This window comes from Coenobita brevimanus, chromosome 74 (assembly GCF_032717465.1).
Source record: "Coenobita brevimanus isolate Jiangsu-jjx chromosome 74, ASM3271746v2, whole genome shotgun sequence".
In the NCBI taxonomy this organism is placed as follows: domain Eukaryota; kingdom Metazoa; phylum Arthropoda; class Malacostraca; order Decapoda; family Coenobitidae; genus Coenobita; species Coenobita brevimanus.
In genome coordinates this window covers 5,555,150-5,575,149 of record NC_137027.1, presented here as the reverse complement: position 1 = coordinate 5,575,149, position 20,000 = coordinate 5,555,150, and the positions used below count along the sequence as shown (strand labels likewise).

Genomic DNA, 20,000 nt, shown 5'->3' with positions numbered 1-20,000 from the left:
CAGCTCAGGAAAAACCTCTTGCAGTGTAGGAGCTAGCAAATCAATTCTAGCTGCGACCAGACGACCTTAATTCAACTTAGAACTGGTTTTCCTTCCTCAAGAACCATTCACACTTTCCCTCTTCCTTTCCCTCTCACCCAATTTTCCGATCCAGCTGCCTGTAATCCCCTCCTCCCACGCCCATCCCTGTCACAGAGAAAATGGCCACGACAAACGGGGTGGGTGTGTGAGAGAAGGAAGGTAAAAAGAAAGAGAGGTTCAAAGCTCATACCAGGCCCTCTGTATGCCCGCCGACACACCCTCACAAGCGGGGTGGTAAGTCATCTGTTCTCCCCACTTCCTCCTCCCCCATCCCTTTTCCTCCTCCCCCCTCCCCCTTCCCCCTCCCCCATCCCCTGTCTTCCATGTCCACCTACCCACATCTCACATCTGTCTCCATTTACACACCCACCCAACTTCACCCATACTGTCTCAATTCCTTTCCTCCCTCACTTATATCTTTCTCCTCTCTTTCTTCCCTCCTCTTCTCATTATTCCTTTCTTCCTTCCTTCTTCCTTTCTCCCACCCCATTTTTCTCTCCTCCCTTCCCAATCTCCTTTCTCACTCTTCCCTATCTCCATTCCCTGTCTCTCCTTTTCTCCATCTGTTACCTCCCGCCATACACCCCATCTCTCTATGATCTTTCTCCCCCATCTCTCTCCTCTTCCCCCACTTCCAGTATTTCCTCATCCTCCCTCTCTCTCCCCATCTTTCCCCTCCCCTCTCTCCCTCCTGCCCTCTCTCTCTCCCCACCTCTCTCCTCTCCACCTCAGGAGATAAAGTAGAGATCCCGTGCTTTCTAGGGCTTAGGTGGAGGGCGGGGGAAGGAGGGGGCGTTAACCCTTGGCCGAGTACTTCCAACATTGTATGTTTGTTTCCATTGTTTTTCTGAAGCATTTGATCTTAATAATAAAAATCGGCTCACGCTTACAAACACACACCAGGATTTTTCCGTCTGTGTGTGTGTGTGTGTGTGTGTGTGTGTGTGTGTGTGTGTGTGTGTGTGTGTGTGTTTCTCTTCCCCCCGAGGCATATTCATTGGTGTCGTATACATGAAGTGCATACACGGGGGTAACAGAAGAGCCATTTGTGTGCATGTGTACATGTACGTGGCCAGGTGTAGTAGGGGAAGGGAAGGGAAGGGAAGGGAAGGGAAGGGAAGGGAAGGGAAGGGAAGGGAAGGGAAGGGAAGGGAAGGGAGGGGAGGGGAGGGGAGGGGAGGGGAGGGGAGGGGAGGGGGAAGAAGAAGGATAGGAGATCTGGGAGGGAATAGAGGAGGTGAAAGGGGAGAGGTAGGAAACGAGGAAAGAGGAGGGAGAGGAGAAAGGGTCGAGGAAATGAGGAAGGCGAGGAGCAGGGGGAAGGGGAGGCAGAGGGTGAGGAGAGACTAGGATTGAATGAAGAGTGAATATCCAAAATAAAAATGAAAAGCAGGTACCATGTATTACCTGTCTTCCAAAAATGCCGTTTACCTTCTCAATAATTACTCTTTTTTAAACTATCTTCGCAATTTACCAGGCAACAATGTAATTTTGAACATTCTGCATTTCAACTACACAATCTACCATCACAAAATCACCTTTATGTGACTGGAGTAAGTTTTTTCACACATTCCTCGAGTAAACTTTCGCCTACGGGACCCAATTACTCCCATCCCCACCTCAACTATGCAATAACCCACAAAATCACAATAAATTCAACCACCACCACCAACACAACCACCCGCCACCGCCACCACCACCACTAACACAACCACCCGCCACCGCCACCACCACCACTAACACAACCACCCGCCACCGCCACCACCACCACCACCACCACATCGCAACTACGAGAGGACCTAAAATTTCCTTATGCAGACATCTTATTTCCTTAATGGACTTCACATGTTAGACCGTCGTCAGTCGGTGGTACGGGGGTGGGAGGGGAAAGGGTAGGGGGGAGGGTGGGGTTTATAAAATTGGTTTAACTGCACGGAAACGCGAAGTGAGTGACCAAAGAAATTCCATGGGCATTTTGCGAGGGAAGCTTATACTGTATTACATTTCAGGGCTATATTTCTTCGCTGCCTTCCAGATTTCGTAACGTCTCCTCCTAGGCGATTTATTTTGCCTTTTACATCCATTATTTTCCTCTTCTGTTATTTCTATGGGCATTTTGCGAGGGAAGCTTATACTGTGTTACATTTCAGGGCAATATTTCTTCGTTGCCTTCCAGATTTCGTAACGTCTCTTCCTAGGCGATTTGTTTTGTCTTTTACATTCGTTATTATCCTCTCATGTTACTTTTACAGGTATTTTCAAGGAAGTTTATACTGTACGTTTTAGGGCTACATTTCTTCACTGGCTATCGTAACGCCCCTACCTAGGTTATTTATTTTTCATTTTACACTCATATAATCCTCTTGCTTGTTACTGAAGCAAATTATGTCGACAATGAAAGAAAAATAAATAGCAGGCAAAAGAATATGGAGGTGTGATATGAAAAATAGATCGCTAAGGAAACGGGGTTACGAATTCAGTTCCAATGATAACAAGTCTCCTGGTTTCATATTTCTTAGCTCGGGGGATTAGAAAAAGTAAGGAATCTATTGCAAGGCCTCATTTAAGGATTACCTGGATTTATAGGGAGGTGTCACATAGCACTTTTCCATTTTCCAATCGTATGAAAAAAGATTAAATAAGAAATAAATCCTCGGAGTGAAGGAGCTTGAGGGGGTCAAGGGATGCAGAGGGGGATTTGTCACAAGGCACCACTTTAGGATTATTGGGATTTATAGGGAGGAGACTCGTACTAATTTTCCATTTCCAGCGTACCTGATCCCCCCCCCCCCATCCTGGGCCTGTATGCAGCTGGTGATACGTTTTGGTGCTCCGGATTTAACAACAGGCTGGAGGTGACTTGGGAGGTTGTATATTAAGGTAATCGCCAGACACAGAAAATCGCCACGTCTTAACAAATTCCTGCCCCCTCCTCCACCTCACCTATACCCCCATCCACCTCACCTGTCCCCCTGCCTCCACCTGCCCGGTCCTCGTAGCCATCGAACCAGGTAAACACTTAATAAGAGGTAGAGTCTTGGCCACATTTTAATTATTTCAGCCCAATGACGCAGTTTCTTTTATCTTATTCTTCCTTTTTATAGACGATTTTGTTAAAGTAGGAAGGATGTGTAGTAGTGAAAGTGTTTATCAAAGCTGTGTATATATAACGCCTTCAGTTCAACACATCTTTCCAAACCTGAACATGGCCGTCTGGATGCAGCAAGAATTAACCAAGAATGCGTCAACGGAGTGAAGAGGTTAATTTAATCTTAACTCACTTAATTTTTCCCTTATACGACTCCGGAAATCATGTTCACACCAAGGAAACACTCAGAGGTATAATAAAACTTTCAATATGCTGGACCCGATACTGATAAAAAAAAAAAAAAAAAAAAAAAAGCAGGTATTTAGAAATCTTTTTCCGCGTTGAATTGGTTCACCAGATCTTACCTCGCTGGAAGTACTAAAAATCGAGCAATAAACGAAAGCATGATAATAACATCAACAACAACAATAATAATAATAATATATTAATAATAATAATAATAATAAAAATAAAAATAATAATAAATGATTATGATAATGATAAACAGCTCTAACATTTGTCTATACTATGCATTATACTAAAAGCTCATTGTAGCCAGATCTCTAACCTATAAATGGAATAAAACACCCTACCACGCGTGACCTATCCCGACCTGACATGCATTACCCCGACACAATACACAGCCCCTCCAAATTACCGCCTAATATATCCGTCTGCTACATCGTCTTGTCTGACTCATGAAAATCTTAAGACAGACGTTAACTACATCTAACCAATTTACTCTCTTTGGCTCGACCATGTATCAATCGGTTTGCCTTGACCTAGCTTGACCCCTGACACTTAAAGTTAAAAAAGGAAGGGAAAAAAAGGTTACTCCATCGCCACTACTACCACGACCCCTCCTGTACGACTGGTAATGAATAAAATATACTCTTGCACTACCTTCCTTTACTGTTTGGTCTTTATATGTAGGGTTTATATCATTTACGACCACGACTATCACGACCTCACTACGACATTCTTAAGCACGTAAAGGAATGAATAAATATTCCCTGCCAGATGAGACCTCTGACCCAACCACCACGACCTTCATATACGACCTCTGATCAATAATAAATTCATGTAGAGCACCACGACTACCACCACAAGTACCACCCGCCTCTCTCTCTCTCTCTCTACGACCTGTCCTAAAAGAAAACTATACTACCTAACTATAACCACTACGACCACCATCACGACCCCCAAACTACGACCACCCTTCTAGACTCTGCAGCCTGATCAATACCTAGGGGGGAGGGGAGGGGGAGGGGAACATGGTGGGGAGGAGAAGGGAAGGGAGGGGAGGAGAGAGGGGAGTAGGACATTTCACCTTGCCACATCCCCACGAAAATTCCCCCCTTAATCCCATGACACATTGACTCACTCTCTCTCTCTCTCTCTCTCTCTCTCTCTCTCTCTCTCTAACGAAGAACTTGAAAATTGAGTTTAACCATTACCGTAAAGACATATAAAGAACGGAGTCATAGATTTTTTTTTTTTCTTTTTTTTCGGCCGGGTCTCGATATTAGGTAGTCACGCCACGCAAACATTTGGACTCTGAGAATAACAGTAAATTGGAAGTTTTCACGTGCGGGTGTACCTCTAGGGGGCAGGGAAGGGGAGAGAGGGAGAGGAGAAGGGAAAGAGAGAGGGAAAGAGGAATGGGTGAGGTGGGAGACAGATGGGAGGGGGAAGGAGAAGGGTGGGGGTAAAGATGGGAGAGGGGAAAGGAGAGCAAAGAGAGGGGAATGGGAAGGAGCTAGAGAAAAAGAACGAAAAAATGTGAGAAGCTGAGAGAAGACGAGAGAAGGAGTGTGTGCGAAAGATAAGAGAGAAACAAAAGAAATGGGAGAAAGTAAGTGAAAGAGCAAAAATGAAGAGAAAGTGAGTCAGAACGAGAGAGAGAACAAGAAAAATAAAGTGACATTTTATGATAGAATGCATGTGGGATGAAAATGAAGAAAGAAAAAGGGAGAAAATGTGAGAAAGTGAGCGAGGATGATTGAAAGAGACAGCGAGTGTAGGGTTGAGGAAGAGAGGCAGTCCCATAATAACAGATGGCTGTCTTATCGTGTTTCTCCTTTCCTAGACACTGTGATTACCCTCCTGTCATTCTCTCTCTCTCTCTCTCTCTCTCTCTCTCTCTCGTTTCCCATTCTTAAACTTCCGCAATTAGACAGTAAATCTTTCAATTAATGTTAAGGCCGCACCACCCAGTATGGATCGCTAGGTGTGAGTGGTGTGTGTATCTGTGTATCTCTCTCTCTCTCCTATTATGCAATTCTCTCCCACTCTCTTTCCCCAGGCAATACCCTAAAAAGATAATCTAGCCATCATTTCATATCAATCTCGTTCCTTGTGTCCTGAGAAATGCTGGCAGGGTGTAGGTTGGAGGAGGAGAGATGGAGGAAGAAAAAGATGGAGGAAGGAGAGAAGGAAGAGGAGGAGGCGGAAAGGTAGGTAAGAGAGAGTGACAAGAAGGAGGAATGGAGGAAGGAGAGAAAAGCAGGGGAAGGAAATGAAGACGGCACGTGGAAAATAAGGGACGCAAAGACAGATGGAAGAATGATGAAGTAACTTGAGAAAATGAGAAGGAAAAGAGGGAGAAGAGGGAAAAGAATGTGCGTGAAGAAAAGGAAGGAGGGAAGGAGAGGGAAAAGGTAGAGTAAAGGATGTAAGAAATACGAAAGGGAGTGCATGGGAAAGAGGAGAGAAACTATTATACTGAAAAGAATGGATGGAAAGGGAGATACGAGACGAAATTAAAGTACAGGAAACGTGGAGGGGAGGTGGAAAAGGGGAAAGGCAGAACGATAGAAAGAGACAAAGAGAATGGAACTGAGAGTAAGATAGGGGAGAAAGGGAGAAAAAGTAGGGAGGAGGGAAGGGAAGTGCTGGAGAGAGAGAGAGAGAGAGAGAGAGAGAGAGAGAGAGAGAGGGGAGGTAGAGAAAGGAAGATTTTTAACGGCTCAGAATCATGAACACAAGGTTGGCTAAAATATTGGATGGAATTCTGGGGAGAAGGGGTGAGAGAGAGAGATGGGGAGAGGAGGAAGGAGGAAAGATGAGAGAAGGAGGAAGGGATGGGAGGGGGAAAGAGAGAAAGAGGGAGAAGGAAAGGCAAAGGAAGGGGATATACAATGCAGGGAAAGATAATGATGAAGAGGGAGACATATTAAGAAAGGAGAGATTGGCGGGAGGTAGAAGTAAACTAGGAAGAAAAATGGGGATAAAAGAAAAGAGGATAAGAGAAAGAAAGGAAGAATGTGAGAAAGAGACACAGAAAAATGGAAAACACAGAGAGATGGAGAAAGAGAGAGGAACTGCTTGAAGCTGGAGAAATGGAAGGAAGGAAAGAAAGAAGAAAAGGGAAGGAAGGAAGGGACGGATGAAAGGATTTATTGCCGATATCATTTTTCACGTTCGTATTGCTGCTGTTCGTTTTTATTCGATATATTCTTTTCTTCCTATTTGTACTCTCTCTCTCTCTCTCTCTCTCTCTCCTCGGTTCCTTTCTCTCTTCCTCCCTCGCTCTTCCTTTCTTTTCTCATCTTCCTCTTTCAGTATTGCCAGCTCTCCTCTCCCTTATCTTTTCTCCATTCCATCCTCTCCCCAAATCTCTCTCTTTCTCCTTGTACTTTCATCCCTTGCCCTTCCCTTTCCTCTCTTCCCTCGCTTTCTCCTTCTCTCTCTCTCTCTCTCTCTCTCTCCCAGTACTCTCTTCCTCCTCCCCTCTCCTCTCTCTCCCCGCAGGCCGGCAGCAGACGAGAATACAAGAGGCCAATCAGAGAGCGACAAGACCCCATGGCCGCCCTCGCAAAACAAGCCACTACATTCCGCCTTTTCCACCAGCCCGCATAATCCTTTTCTGATGGTCCTCGCCGCTGCTGGGAGGGGGAGGGAAGGGATAGTTGAGGGGTGGGGGACTGGGGGGGCTTCTAGTGGGGGCGTGGGGGGCGTCTGATATATGGAGTGGAGGTTAATTTTCTACGGTCACGAAGTATACCCTGCGTAGAGGCCTTACCTGAGATAGGAGTGGGGTATCTGGGGTCTTTTTCTGATGTGTGTGTGTGTGTGTGTGTGTGTGTGTGTGTGTGTGTGTGTGTGTGTGTGTGTGTGTGTGTGTGTGTGTGTGTGTGTGAGTATGTTTTATTTTCTGCGGGGAGTTTAGGGGGACGGCACAATATCTGCAGGCCTGGTATAACAGTATAAGGACTTTAACAGTTGTATTTTGGTAAAGCACCCAATGGTTTAATACAACAAACTGAGGCTTGATGGAGCACAAGTAAGAAGATGATACGTGAAAAATTTTATCCTCTGAGTGTTCCTACTAGAATTCTGATCAAAAGAAAATAGATTAGAAGTCCAAATGGCATCGGAAACAGTCAGTCTCTTGTAATTCCGCTAGACAACCACTGACAAGGCTATTTTTTTTCCCATAATAAGCACGTCCCTCGCCACTAGACTACTATATTTAAGCAGCGTAAAACATAAGGCATATCACAGGCACTTCTGGAAAGGCTCAGTAATGTAAAAACGCACAGCAGAGGAGGTGGGCCAGACTGAAAAAGACATCCAGCGGAGTCGAGGAGGCCGCCGCCCGATATGGCTAACTGGTGTCGGTGGCGCCTGGTATTACGGCTGGGCAATTCACGTGGCCACAAGTCATCAGGCCCGAAGACAATGGCCGCGAGGGTAACAAAAGACGCCCAACAGCAGGACAATGGCTGACTTGAGATACGCACACTGGGACGTAGACGCACACGTGAGGAGGTGTAGGTACGTGCACATTTACACACGAGGTATTTCTACAACAATACGCATACGGGGAACACGAACACATACGCACATACAAATATATTAGGTACACGTCTGCCTTGAGATACGCATTCTGGGACGTAGACGCTCACGTGAGGATGTGCGGATACATAAACATATACAGTACACGTACACACGAGGTACTCCTAGAAACACACACAAACGACATACACATATACCCTAGGAACACAACTGCCTTGATATACGCACATTAGGATAAGTGCACACGACACATAGTATGAGACGGCAGGAATAGGAAGAGAAAATGATACATATATATACACACACATGCATACATACTTTACATACACAAAAAAATAAAACTGTAAACACATTCACCTAGAAACACACACACACACACACACACACACACACACACACACACACACACACACACACACACACACACGCCTCCCTTTTGATGTGGTGTTACGCAATTCCACATCAAAAGAAAGTGACGAAATCAATAAAAGAAGGTTCTTAACGCGTACTCTCTCTCTCTCTCTCTCTCTCTCTCTCTCTCTCTCTCTCTCTCTCTCTCGTGTACAGGGCAACATAATCTCCGCTAAAGCCACTTCTCTCCTTTGTTCTGGCTGGGTCTTAATGTACTTAGCTTGGCCGACTAGGAAGAATGAAGAGGGGGTTAAGAAGAAGATGAGGGGGTTAAGAAGAAGATGAGGGGGCGGAGAAAGAAGAGGGCTAAGGAGGAGGAGGAGCAGGAGGAGGATGTAAGGGAAGCAGGAAGATAAAATGTCGATAAGGGGAGAGGAGGGGAGAGGAGATGATGAAGAGGAGGGGGTTCAAGAGCAGAGGGGTAGAAAGAAGCGAAGGGAGAAGAGGGAGAAGTAAGAAGGAAAGGAAGGATGTGGAAGTGATATTAAGAGGAAAAGGGGGAAGAGGAACTGGAGAAGAGAGAAATAAAAGGAAGACGGGTAAAAAGAGAAGGTGGAAAGAAAAGAGTCAGAGAAAAGGCGAGGAAAAGAGGAAGTGAAGAAGAGACAACGAGGAAAGAGATAAAAGGAGAGAGGAGAGAGAACAGATTGGAGAAATGAGAGAGGGAAATGGAACAGAAATGAAGAGGGAGAGGAACTAAAGAAGAAAAAATGAGAAAGAGGAAGGGAAAGAAAAAGACGAGAGAATAAATAAGAGAGAAGGAACTGAGAAGAGGAAAAGAATGGAAGGGGAAGAGGAACTGAAGAAAACAAGGAAAGGAAGAGAAAGAGAAAGACGAGAGAGTAGGAAGGATTGATGAGAACGAGGGATGAGAATGCAAGGAGCGATAAGAGAGGGGAAGGGTAATGGAAGGGAAAAAAGAGAATGAAGAAAGCGCAGGGTAGCAGATGGGAGGAGAAGGAAGTAGCGTACGAGAGAGAGAGAGAGAGAGAGAGAGAGAGAGAGCCAAGTCACGAAACGAATACAAATTTCCGCATTAGTTCTATATAACGTCTAGAAATGAGGATGTAAATCACCAAATTTATAGGCAGTAAGCACAAACCAAGGCAAAATGAAACACACACACACACACACACACACACAAGGAAATCAAAGCAACGGAGCGCAACACCAACTTCCGTATCGGCTCTCAATACTTTCCGCAACACTTCCAGTCACCGATGCTGTCATATATCTGCATGACTTTCACAACACCGCTAAGAAATGGCACAACTGGACCCAACGCATGTAAATAAGTAAGAGAATAGCACATCTGGCTCCAGCGCTTGTAAAAATAATGAGAGGGGGATATTACTGTGCATTTTTGTTTTTGTTTTTGCTACATACAGGTCGGCAGGGGATAGTGTTCTTGAAAGGTTGGAACGCATTCTAGTACCTCTCTCTCTCTCTCTCTGCTACCGCCAAATTTGAAAAGACGGATAAATGGTGACTACTTTTGCCCCCAAAAATACAAAACATCTCTTCTAAGCTGAATAAAACAGTGTTAGTAGCATCAATAATAATATGTTATTACACTGAAGGCCTCCCGAGAGAACACGAACGCGAACACACAACCATTACCTGTATTGTCCTGAAGGGCCGTTAATCTCACCAGCAAGACATCAGTAAACAGAGGTAAGTAAACGTATGTATATGCCGAATCCTACTAATAGCCAATTGTAGGCGTGTCAAGTGTCCATTATACAAACCATACTAATATAATTCCTACATACTTTTTAACATGTCGTATATTCCCTTGCGTCAGATTTATCTCTTTCGCATACACTAAAATTATTCCCAGACAGCATGAGAAAATATATTAAGCAAGTCGTAACACTGGAGAGATTAAAGATGCTCATCCACTCAAACGAAATGAAAACGTTTAGCTGTGGCAAGAATTCCACAGAAGATGTCATTAAAAAGAAGAAGCTTAAAAATAACTCTTACGCAATACTATATTATCTGATTCCCTCGTCCACCCTCCCGCCGCAGTGCTTAATATAACACCGTCCGCAAAAATATGATACGTGAAAACTTTTGCAATTCAAGCGGGCGGTGGGAAAGTCTACGGTTACCGCCCGCCATGTTTCACTTACTGGGCTTGGCATTCTGCTGGCGGATATTACAACAATCATGTGGGTTTGGGGATCTGGGGGAGATTTTCGCCCGTGAATAATTTTTTGAATCTGTATATGTGGGGGGATTTTTCTGGATTTTCGGAATTTAAGCTGGTGAGTATATTTTTTATCTTTCTATTAGACAACCTGGTGAAACTTTAGGCGGGGGGAGGGGGGAATCTCGGTATATGAGTTTGGGGACGTTTTAAGGGATATGTGACGCTCAGGATTAAATATTTGGGATTTCTGTGTAAATGAAAGGGGATTTTTATAAGGATTTTGTGGATATTTCTGTAAGTGAACATTTTTTTAAATCCATACAATATAACGTGTGAAAGAGAGTGTAGATGCAAGCCTATGCCAATAACTAAGGGCAAACATAATATACACTGATAAAAAAATAAAACAGAGAGCAAACAAGAGGGAGCATTATCCAAACAGAGGCAGAATGGTAATATGCATACACACACACACACAAATGCATACACAACTCACACACTTATTACGCTACTGACCTCTTTTACCCCCCTACCACTCTCTCCCTCCCTCCCTCCCTCTCTCTCTCTCTCTCTCTCTCTCTCTTTCTCTCTCTCTCTCACACACACACACACACACACACACACACACACACACACACACACACACACACACACACACCTGCTAACTTGTCTCACAGTAAGGTCCTTCACAGTAGATCTGAGAGTCACATCAAGCAGTTCATTAGCCCACGGAATAGCACCTGCCACGAATATCCCTCTCTGTCTATCTATTTATCTATCAGTCTATCTATCTACCTACCTACCTATCTATCTATGTACCTATCTACTCACCTCTCTCGCAATAAGGTCCCTCGTAGTAGATCTGGGAGCAGTCACACCTCGCAGTGCCTTGGTCTCCTGAGTAACACCTTCCGCCGTTCAGACAGGGGTTGTGTCTATCGCAATCCCCGGTCGAAGTCTCCTCGCGAACGCCCTGGGAACGAGAGAGGAACGTTTGGTTAGGTCTGGCTGCAGTTTGGGTAGGTTGGGTTAGCTTAGAATTACGACTGGTTAGAAGAGGCTGTGTTAGGAACTGTTAGGCTGGGTTGGATTTAGATTTGCTTGGTTAGGTGGGCTTAGGACGGCTTGGATTAATTTGGTTTGGTTCATTTTAGGTTCGACTGGGTTGGTCCGGATTGATTTGGGTCAGACTGGGTTGAAATGAGTTGGACTGTATTTGGCTGAGCAGGGTTGGACTGTGTTGTGTTGTACTGTATTGAGTTGTATTGTATTGTATTGTAATGTGTTGTAATGTACTGTATTGTGTTGTGGTGTGTCTTGTTTGGTGTGGCTGTGTAGGCTTGTATTTCGTTTGGTGTGGCTATGTTGGGTTAGGCTGTTTTTGGTATGGCTGTGTTGTGTTGTGTTGGGGTGTGATTGGTGTATTCAAGCCGGATCAGACTGAGGAAGGATGTCTAGATTAATAAGGCTAAAATACGTTAAACCATATAGCCCTACATAACCAAAGCTAAGTATTCCCCACAGCTAACACAGCAAAATCGAGTCAGCAAAATCACAGCTATATTTCCAGGCCCAACCCAGCGCAGATGCAGGAGGCGAAGTGGGACGAGGGGTGACTGCACGAAGGAACACAAGCCCGCGAATCCAGGGCACGGGTGAGAAAAAAAGAAAAAAACAGGTCGCAACACAATACATGAAGGATATTGGCAGAGTTATACCAAGGAGAGAGATTACGGAAAATAAGTAAAGAAACATATTTGGTGATACATTTTAGTGTATCTTAGAGGCATTTTTTGCGATTGACATTATAGTTAGTATCATTATCGTTATCGTTATTATCATTTTACTTATCTAATAATTATCTAATCATCGTCATCATCATCATCATTCTTATCCCTATCGTCATTATCATCATCAATACTAAGCCAGTCTATTCACCATCACCAACAGTCATCATCATCATCAATGCAACCAAAAAAACCAGCACTACAAATCTCCCACCATTTCACAAAACCAATAATGAAAAATATATCTCTTCAAAATCAGACGATGAAAAATGAGCAAAACGCACGAGCGAAACCGTGAGCGAGGAGACCGAAAAAATACAATAATTCTTTCACTCGGATATGTGGCTTAAAGAAACATGAGCGAAAATATGAGAGATGATGCGAAAAAATAGTTCAGGAAGAGACGAGGAAGACACAGAATGACGAGAGAAACTTCTTTAAGAGAGGGGGAAAAAATCTGAAAATGCTCTTGAGAATGAGACACCAGGGATTAAGACGGGGAAACTGAGGGATGTGGTGTTTCCTTCCAGAGGCGTGAAGGAGGAGGAGGAGAAGGAAGAAGAGAGGGAGAAGGAGGAGGAAGATGAAGAGGGGGAGAAGGAAAAGAAAAGAGGAAGGGAAAGGATGTAATAGGGGAAGGCGAACGACAAAGAACAGAACAAACAAGAGATGGAAGACATGAATTTGTTGAGGCATGTAGGGAAATGAAACAACGACAATGAGGAAGGAAGTACATGAACGAATAAACGATGAGGAAAGATCTAACTGAAAAGGAAACAAATAAAAGAATAAGGAAAATGATGGTGGCGGGGAAGGAGGATTAAAAAAAAAAGAGGAATCAGGAACGGAAGAGGGAAAGGAAAAGAAAAATAAGGAAATCAGGAAAAGGAAGAAGACAAGGAATGAATGAATGAAAAACTAATCAGTGACAAGATAGATGGTGAGGAAGAAGGAGGAATAAAAAAAAAAGAGGAATCAGAAAAAAGGAAAATATGGAAATCAGAAAAACGAAGAGGATGAGGGAGGAGGGATTGGAAAAACTAATAAGTGAATCAGGAACAGGAAGAGGCCAAGGAAAAGGAAGCTTGGCCCCTTTCTTTCCGGCATCTGGAGACGCACTGAGGACGGCTAATGAAGGCCTTGATCGCGGGAGGGAAGTAATCAAGGGTGGAGAGAAAATGTCCCTCCGCCTCCTTTTCCTCCACCTCCGAAATCTCTCTCCTTCCTCCACTTCGGAAACTCCCCCCTTCCTCCTCCCTCCACCTTCAGAATATCCCCCTTTCCTCCACCTCTCCACCTCCGAAATCTCTCTTCTTCCTCCTCTCCTTTTCCAAAATTTCTTTCTTCCTCTCTACCTTCAAAACGTCTCTCTTCTTCCTCCACTCCATTTCTAAAATCTCTCCCCATCCTTCTCTCCATCTACATTATTCTCGATCCTCCCTCCTCCCTCCGCTTCCCTCCACCTCCATTCCTCTTCCTCCCTCTCCCTCTCCACTCCTCACCCCACTCTCTGATACTCATTTGCCTCTCAGTGATTCTTTCTTCCCTTTGATCTAGACGTGTGTTTCCTCACTCGTTTACCTTTGGACTAGAATACCACCCCTCGTCCTTCATATTTCTTTTTGGCATCCCTAGTTAGAAATCTTACTAACTCCAAAGGATAAATAAGATAGCATTAATTTAACTAGGGAAAGCCAATGTCCTCGCCAGGGTTAATCATGAGCCTATCCTACAACTCCTCCATTCCCCTCCCCTCTCCTCTTCATTTCCCTCCATCCCTCCACTTCCCAGTTTACCTCCCTCCTGTTCCCTCTTCAACTCTCCCCATTGCATCTACCTCCACCTCCTCTTCCCCTCTCACTCTCTCTCTCTCCCAACTCACCTCTCCATCTCTCAGTTTTTCCTCAGTTTTACTCAGTTTACCTTCATCTCTTCCCCCCTAAGTCTCCGTCGCATCGCTCCCCATATCTCTCAAACTCCCTCCCTTCTCTCCACTCCCCTCCTTCTCTGGCTCCCTCCGACCTCTACCTCCTCCTTCTATCTCCCTTTCATCTCTCCCCATATCTCCCAAAATCACTCCCACCTCTCTTCTTCTCCATCTTCTCACCCCTCCTTCCCTTCTCCATCTCCCTTCTTCCCCATTACTTCCCACTAAGCAAAAAACGGAGCCACCGATGATGCATTCTCTCCTCTCTGCTCATGATGGAAGGGATGGAAGGCAATCAATCCTCGAGAAGAAGGGACCAACTCGGATCAAAATGGTAGACATAAAGAGATGCGACAGCCAATCTGGAAGGAGAGATGGCGTAAAGAAAGGAGAGGGAGACAGAGGAGGAAGGGAAGGCAGAGGAGAGGAGAGTGAGGAGGGCTCGAGGGAGGGGGAGAGGAAAGAGAGGGAAGGGGTAAAGAGAAGAGGATGAGAAGAGAGGAGGGGAAGACAAAGCATAGGAAGAGAGATTTGAGGAAAAAGTAAGCATGGGAAAAGAGAGGTGGGTACGGGAGAGGAGGGGAAAAGAGAAGAGGCAAAGTGAAAAGAAGAATGAAAGACAGGAAAAAAAGGGAAGGGATATAAAGTGAGGAGAGAATGAGAAAGGAAGGGAAGAAAGAGGAGGGGAGGAGAGACGACGATCAGATTGGCATGAACATAAATACGCATGAATATTAAAGGAAAGTTCAATCCACCCAATAAGAGATATGGGGAGGGAGAGAGAGAGACGGTGATTAAGAGGGAAGACCTAATCCTTCTTGCAAGAGATATGAAGAGGAGGGACAGAATTTAGCATGATCCTTCTCATTTCCACGGCAACATAAATATCCTCACCACTAAATCCACTTCACCCATCCTCACCACCCCACCCCGCACCTCCCCATCAATAATAATCATCCTCATTACTAAATCCACTTCACCCATCCTCACTGTTCCACCTTCCAACTCCAGTAACACGCATCATCATCATTAAACCCACTTCATCCATTCGCACCACACCACTTTGCACCTCCACTTCAGTAATACACATACTCATCACTTAGTCCACTTCACTCATCTACATCACTCCAACCTTCACTTCCACATCAAGGTGAAGGATAACTGGAACAGAGAGCCTCATCCGGCCCACTCACAGCGCCTCACATCCACACCACCAGGCTATCCTGTTGCATCTACTAATTAGCGATCCCTAAGGTCCCTCTGTCAAGTAAGCCGACCCACACTGCCACATTCACACAGCATCCACATGATCTACACCCCATCCACATCTCACAATCCACAGCTACACGACTTCCACATGATCTACACCCCATCCACACCTCACAATCCACAGCTACACGACTTCCACATAATCTACACCACATCCACACCTCACAATCCACAGCTACACGACTTCCACATGATCTACACCACATCCACACCTCACAATCCACAGCTACACGACTTCCACATGATCTACACCACATCCACATTTCACAATCCACCAGCTACACGACTTCCACATGACCTACATCGACTGCACGACATCCACACTTACTCATCCACTTATGCCCCCCTTGCTCATCCACATAATCCACTTTCCATCCCCACTCATCTTCACCCACTCCTTTGCCCTGTCTGCCCTGTGCCCTCATGCTCAGTGCAGGCAATTCCACAGCATCCAAACTCCTCCCTCATCCACTCTCTAGCATCCTGTGACCTCATCAACATCTCACCAGCTCAGAAGGCGACCCAGACCAAGCCACCCACGTGTTATAATCCACACTATCCACGCTCCATCCACCTTATCCACTCCTTATCCCTGCCAGTCGTGTGCCCCTTGCTCGGTGGTGGTAATGAATCCGTGCAGACAACAAGAGACTCTAATCCCCCCCCCCCCAAGTCCCCCTCCGTGATGGCTATGATAATACCATGCCAGAGTAATGAGCTCCCTTACAGGACATCATTTCCACCCCACCACATTTCCACTTGACTTCATTTCATAAGATATCTATTTTTGCTCCACATCATTTTCATTCTATTTCTATTTCTACTGGATATAATTTCTTCATTTTACGCCCAACTTTATAGTCATCTTCCTTTGGCATCATTTCCACTCCATTCTCAGTTCTGTTTTTTTTTTTGTTTTTTTTTAAATACTGCTTGAGTTTATGGTTAATTTAGACATTGTGACTGTAAGTGTGTGTTGGTATATGCGTGTACGTTTTTTATGTATATGTATATATGTTAGTATGTACCCATGTATGTATGTATGAATGTGTGTGGGTGTGTTTTATGTTTGTATATTTCCACCTGACCTCGTTTTCACTTAATGCTGTTTTTACTTCGTTTTCACTCAATGGGTCATCATTTATATATAGATATACCTGACACACAGACGGGTAAAAACATACATACATGCACACAGAAGACGGAGACTTATACAGAGGTGAGAGAGAGAGAGAGAGAGAGAGAGAGAGAGAGAGAGAGAGAGAGAGAGAGAGAGTATAAAAATGACAGACAGAAACACACAGAAAGACAGATATAAGTAAAAAGCAAAAAATACTCTCGTACTTTCTAGTTTCCCACAATGCTATTATTAAAAAAGAAAAGACAAAATGCTATCCAAACACTGCAGCGAAACCTTCCACAACCCCACCTTCACAACCTCACCACAAGAAAACCCTGACCTAGTGGTTATTAATGAAAAAAAACGGAACTTTAATGGAGCTGCAGATGATTTTAGGCATTTCACTACCAGGGCCGGAGTGCCTAAATTATCAAACACTATTTCCATTACAAAAGGAAGGGGAAACGGGGTCTTTGCATTTCACCGCCGCCACAACGACTAACAACAGGTGGGAAAGGACGTGAAGTAATCTGATTTTCCCCCCTTTTGCTCTTGTTCTTCATCTTGTGCTTCAACTGTCTGCAAAGGTAAATAGCTAAATGGGCAGACATCCACTATGCTTCTTCTTCACTTTTACAAAACGAAGGATCTTTCACGCCAAACTCATCAACTGGGTATATTTTTGAGTTGGCTTGATCTTCCTTCTCACCCCAGATCTTGGTCGACTAACAGACTGACCAGAAAACAGTTTATTTAGGGTATATTTTTACAGTACGGGAAAAGAGAGATCAACAGACCAAAAATCCAAGAGCTCATTCCCTTCTTTGGCTCCCCCGCAAACCTCCAGACCAACCTCCCTCCTCCAGACCCGTATTCTTGTGATTCAAACCGACAGACCGACATAGCAAGAGTTCATTCCCCTCCTCGGTTTCCATGCAGACACATCCCGAGGTGTAGGAGGACTACTGGGCCTTGGGATAGGCTACTGCCCCCAAGATATAGGCCCTGAAGCCTTTGCCCAGAGTCGGACACATAAAAAAAAAAAAAAAAAAAAAAAAAAAAAAAAACCGACTCGCTGACTTATCTTCCCGACCAACCACAGTTCATTCCCCTTACTGACTTCCGACATCCCGACCAGATCAGTGACAGCCAGATTGGTACCCCTCTCTCTTTCAGGTAAACATGAATCCACAACCAACTCCCCGACCCACCAACAAACCAACTGATCAACCAACCAATCAACCATCGACCAGCCAATTCATCAACCAATCAACCTACCAACCAACCTCCCGACCAACCAGAGTTCACTGCCCCCATCCGTTCCCTCGCCAACCATCACATATCCTGAACGGCCGACTCACCGACCGCCTGGCCGTTCATTACTGCGCTCACGGCTGTCTCTGGCGATACACCCTCTTTTATTAACTTTCATAAACTCTTTCTGAACACCGTCCCCCAACACGGCAGGAATAAAAACAGACAAAAAAAATAAAATGGAAAAATGCAAATAGTGTGATATTTGCATGACGAGGACGAGTGGAGATGCCAAACGAAATGTATGTCACTAAATTTGTTTTCAAATTTACCTGTGTTTAAAATGGTATAGGAGGCTTCGTGACATCTCTTCCTTAGCGATTTATTACGCGTATTATACCCTAATGTTCTCTAGTATGTTAAGTGTATATCGTTTTACCATCGACACAATTTCCATCAATAACATAAAAAGGGATACTAAATTATAATACCCAGAATAAATCTCCAAGACAGATTTGTTGCGAAACCTTCAAGAGTCACTTAGAAGCGACCCTTGGAATATTAACAGTAAAATCACTCTAAACGCAGCCCGAATGTCGCTACACTCACTCTTAAATGCTAGCATGACGTAATGATGCTAAACTTCTCCCAAAAGGTAATTGTGGCTTAACAGGTGCTAAAATGTCACTGAACTTGATCTCAAAAAGTGTTAGAATGCCGGTGAACTTGCGCTGAAAACAAGCCCCCATCCCCCACCCCCAAGAAAAAAAAATGATCAGACTTAAGAATCTAGGAAAATACTAGGAAATATGCCAGACAGAGAGAGAGAGAGAGAGAGAGAGAGAGAGAGAGAGAGAGGACAATGTCGGTGAACTTCCTCTCAAAACATGCAAAGAAAAAATTGCTCAAACTTGAAACACCAGGAAATACGAGAGAGAGAGAGAGAGAGAGAGAGAGAGAGAGAGAGAGAGAGAGAGAGAGTGTGTGTCTGTGATGGTCTATGGGGGAGGGAATCCAATCAGGGCCAATCAAGACGGTGTTGAACCCTGCTAATCACTCGCTGGGATGGGGATTCAAAGTGCTTCAGATCCTGTGTTCAAATTTCAGGAGTTTATTGTGCGATTCAACTCTCTGTATTATAACATCTCTTGGTTTTTATTCTTACACTCATCAGACGAGTGTATTAAGTTACATCACTTCAGAATGATTATATATATTTTTTTTATTTTCCTGCCAACATAATATTATCGCCAACTAAAAAGGAAGTTGTTTTTTATTGATACACTCCCACTTGGTCAAATATAATGACGCTTTTCGTACTTAATTCTTTCCCCCGCCAGACGATTTTCTTCAGCTGACCTCTTGAACTAAGGGCCTGAATGTCATATAGAAAGAAAAATTGAACTAAACCCAGAAAATTACGAGAAAAAATCGCAAAAAATATACCGAAACACCGTCAACCTCGCCAACTGAAATTAGGAACCACCAAACTCAATGAATTACTTCCGACCAATCAGATATCGACAATCCCGGGCTGAAAGAATCCCGGGAGCCAATCAGGGGGCAGGAGGGAGGCCGCGGCAGCCAATCAGGGCGAGCCTGCAAGAAACACTCCACCAATTAGTGATGAGGATGGGTACGGGGTTGGAGGAAGCATCTTGTTTATGAAGTATTAATCATTTCGGCACTACTATGTTTTTCTGTTTTTCCTTTTTTTTTCTTTTTTTTAACAACTTCGTCACTAATGCCTCTTCGTTTTTTTATTTCTTCGTTTTCTAATATCATTGTCATTAGCATGTTTTATTTTTTTCTCTTCTTTTCACGTCGTCACTAATGTTTCTTTTTTCTTCGTTTTTTTTTTTAATAACTTCGTCACTAATATGTCTCCTTTTTTCACTTTTTTATCACTTCGTCACTTGCATATATGTCTTTATTGTACTTTTTTAATCACTTCGTCACTAGTATGTCTCTTTTTTCTTCGTTATTTTTCTTCGTTTTTAATCACTTCGTCACTAGCATGTCTTTTTTTCGTTTTTAATAACTTCGTCACTAGTATTTTTTTTTTCTTCGTTTTTATTTAATCACTGCGTCACTAGTATGTCTTTTTT

The 20,000-nt window shown here is 44.1% G+C and overlaps 1 protein-coding gene across 1 annotated transcript in view; it reads right to left on the bottom strand.

Annotated features, from left to right (window-relative positions):
* The window catches only part of Nrx-1 (Neurexin 1), a 207,987-nt gene that overhangs the window by 98,804 nt on the left and 89,183 nt on the right, over nucleotides 1–20,000 (bottom strand). Inside the window, exon 2 of the mRNA XM_080278572.1 lies at nucleotides 11,367–11,508. Coding sequence (XP_080134698.1) covers nucleotides 11,367–11,508 — 142 coding nt within the window. The remainder of the gene's footprint in view (nucleotides 1–11,366; nucleotides 11,509–20,000) is intronic.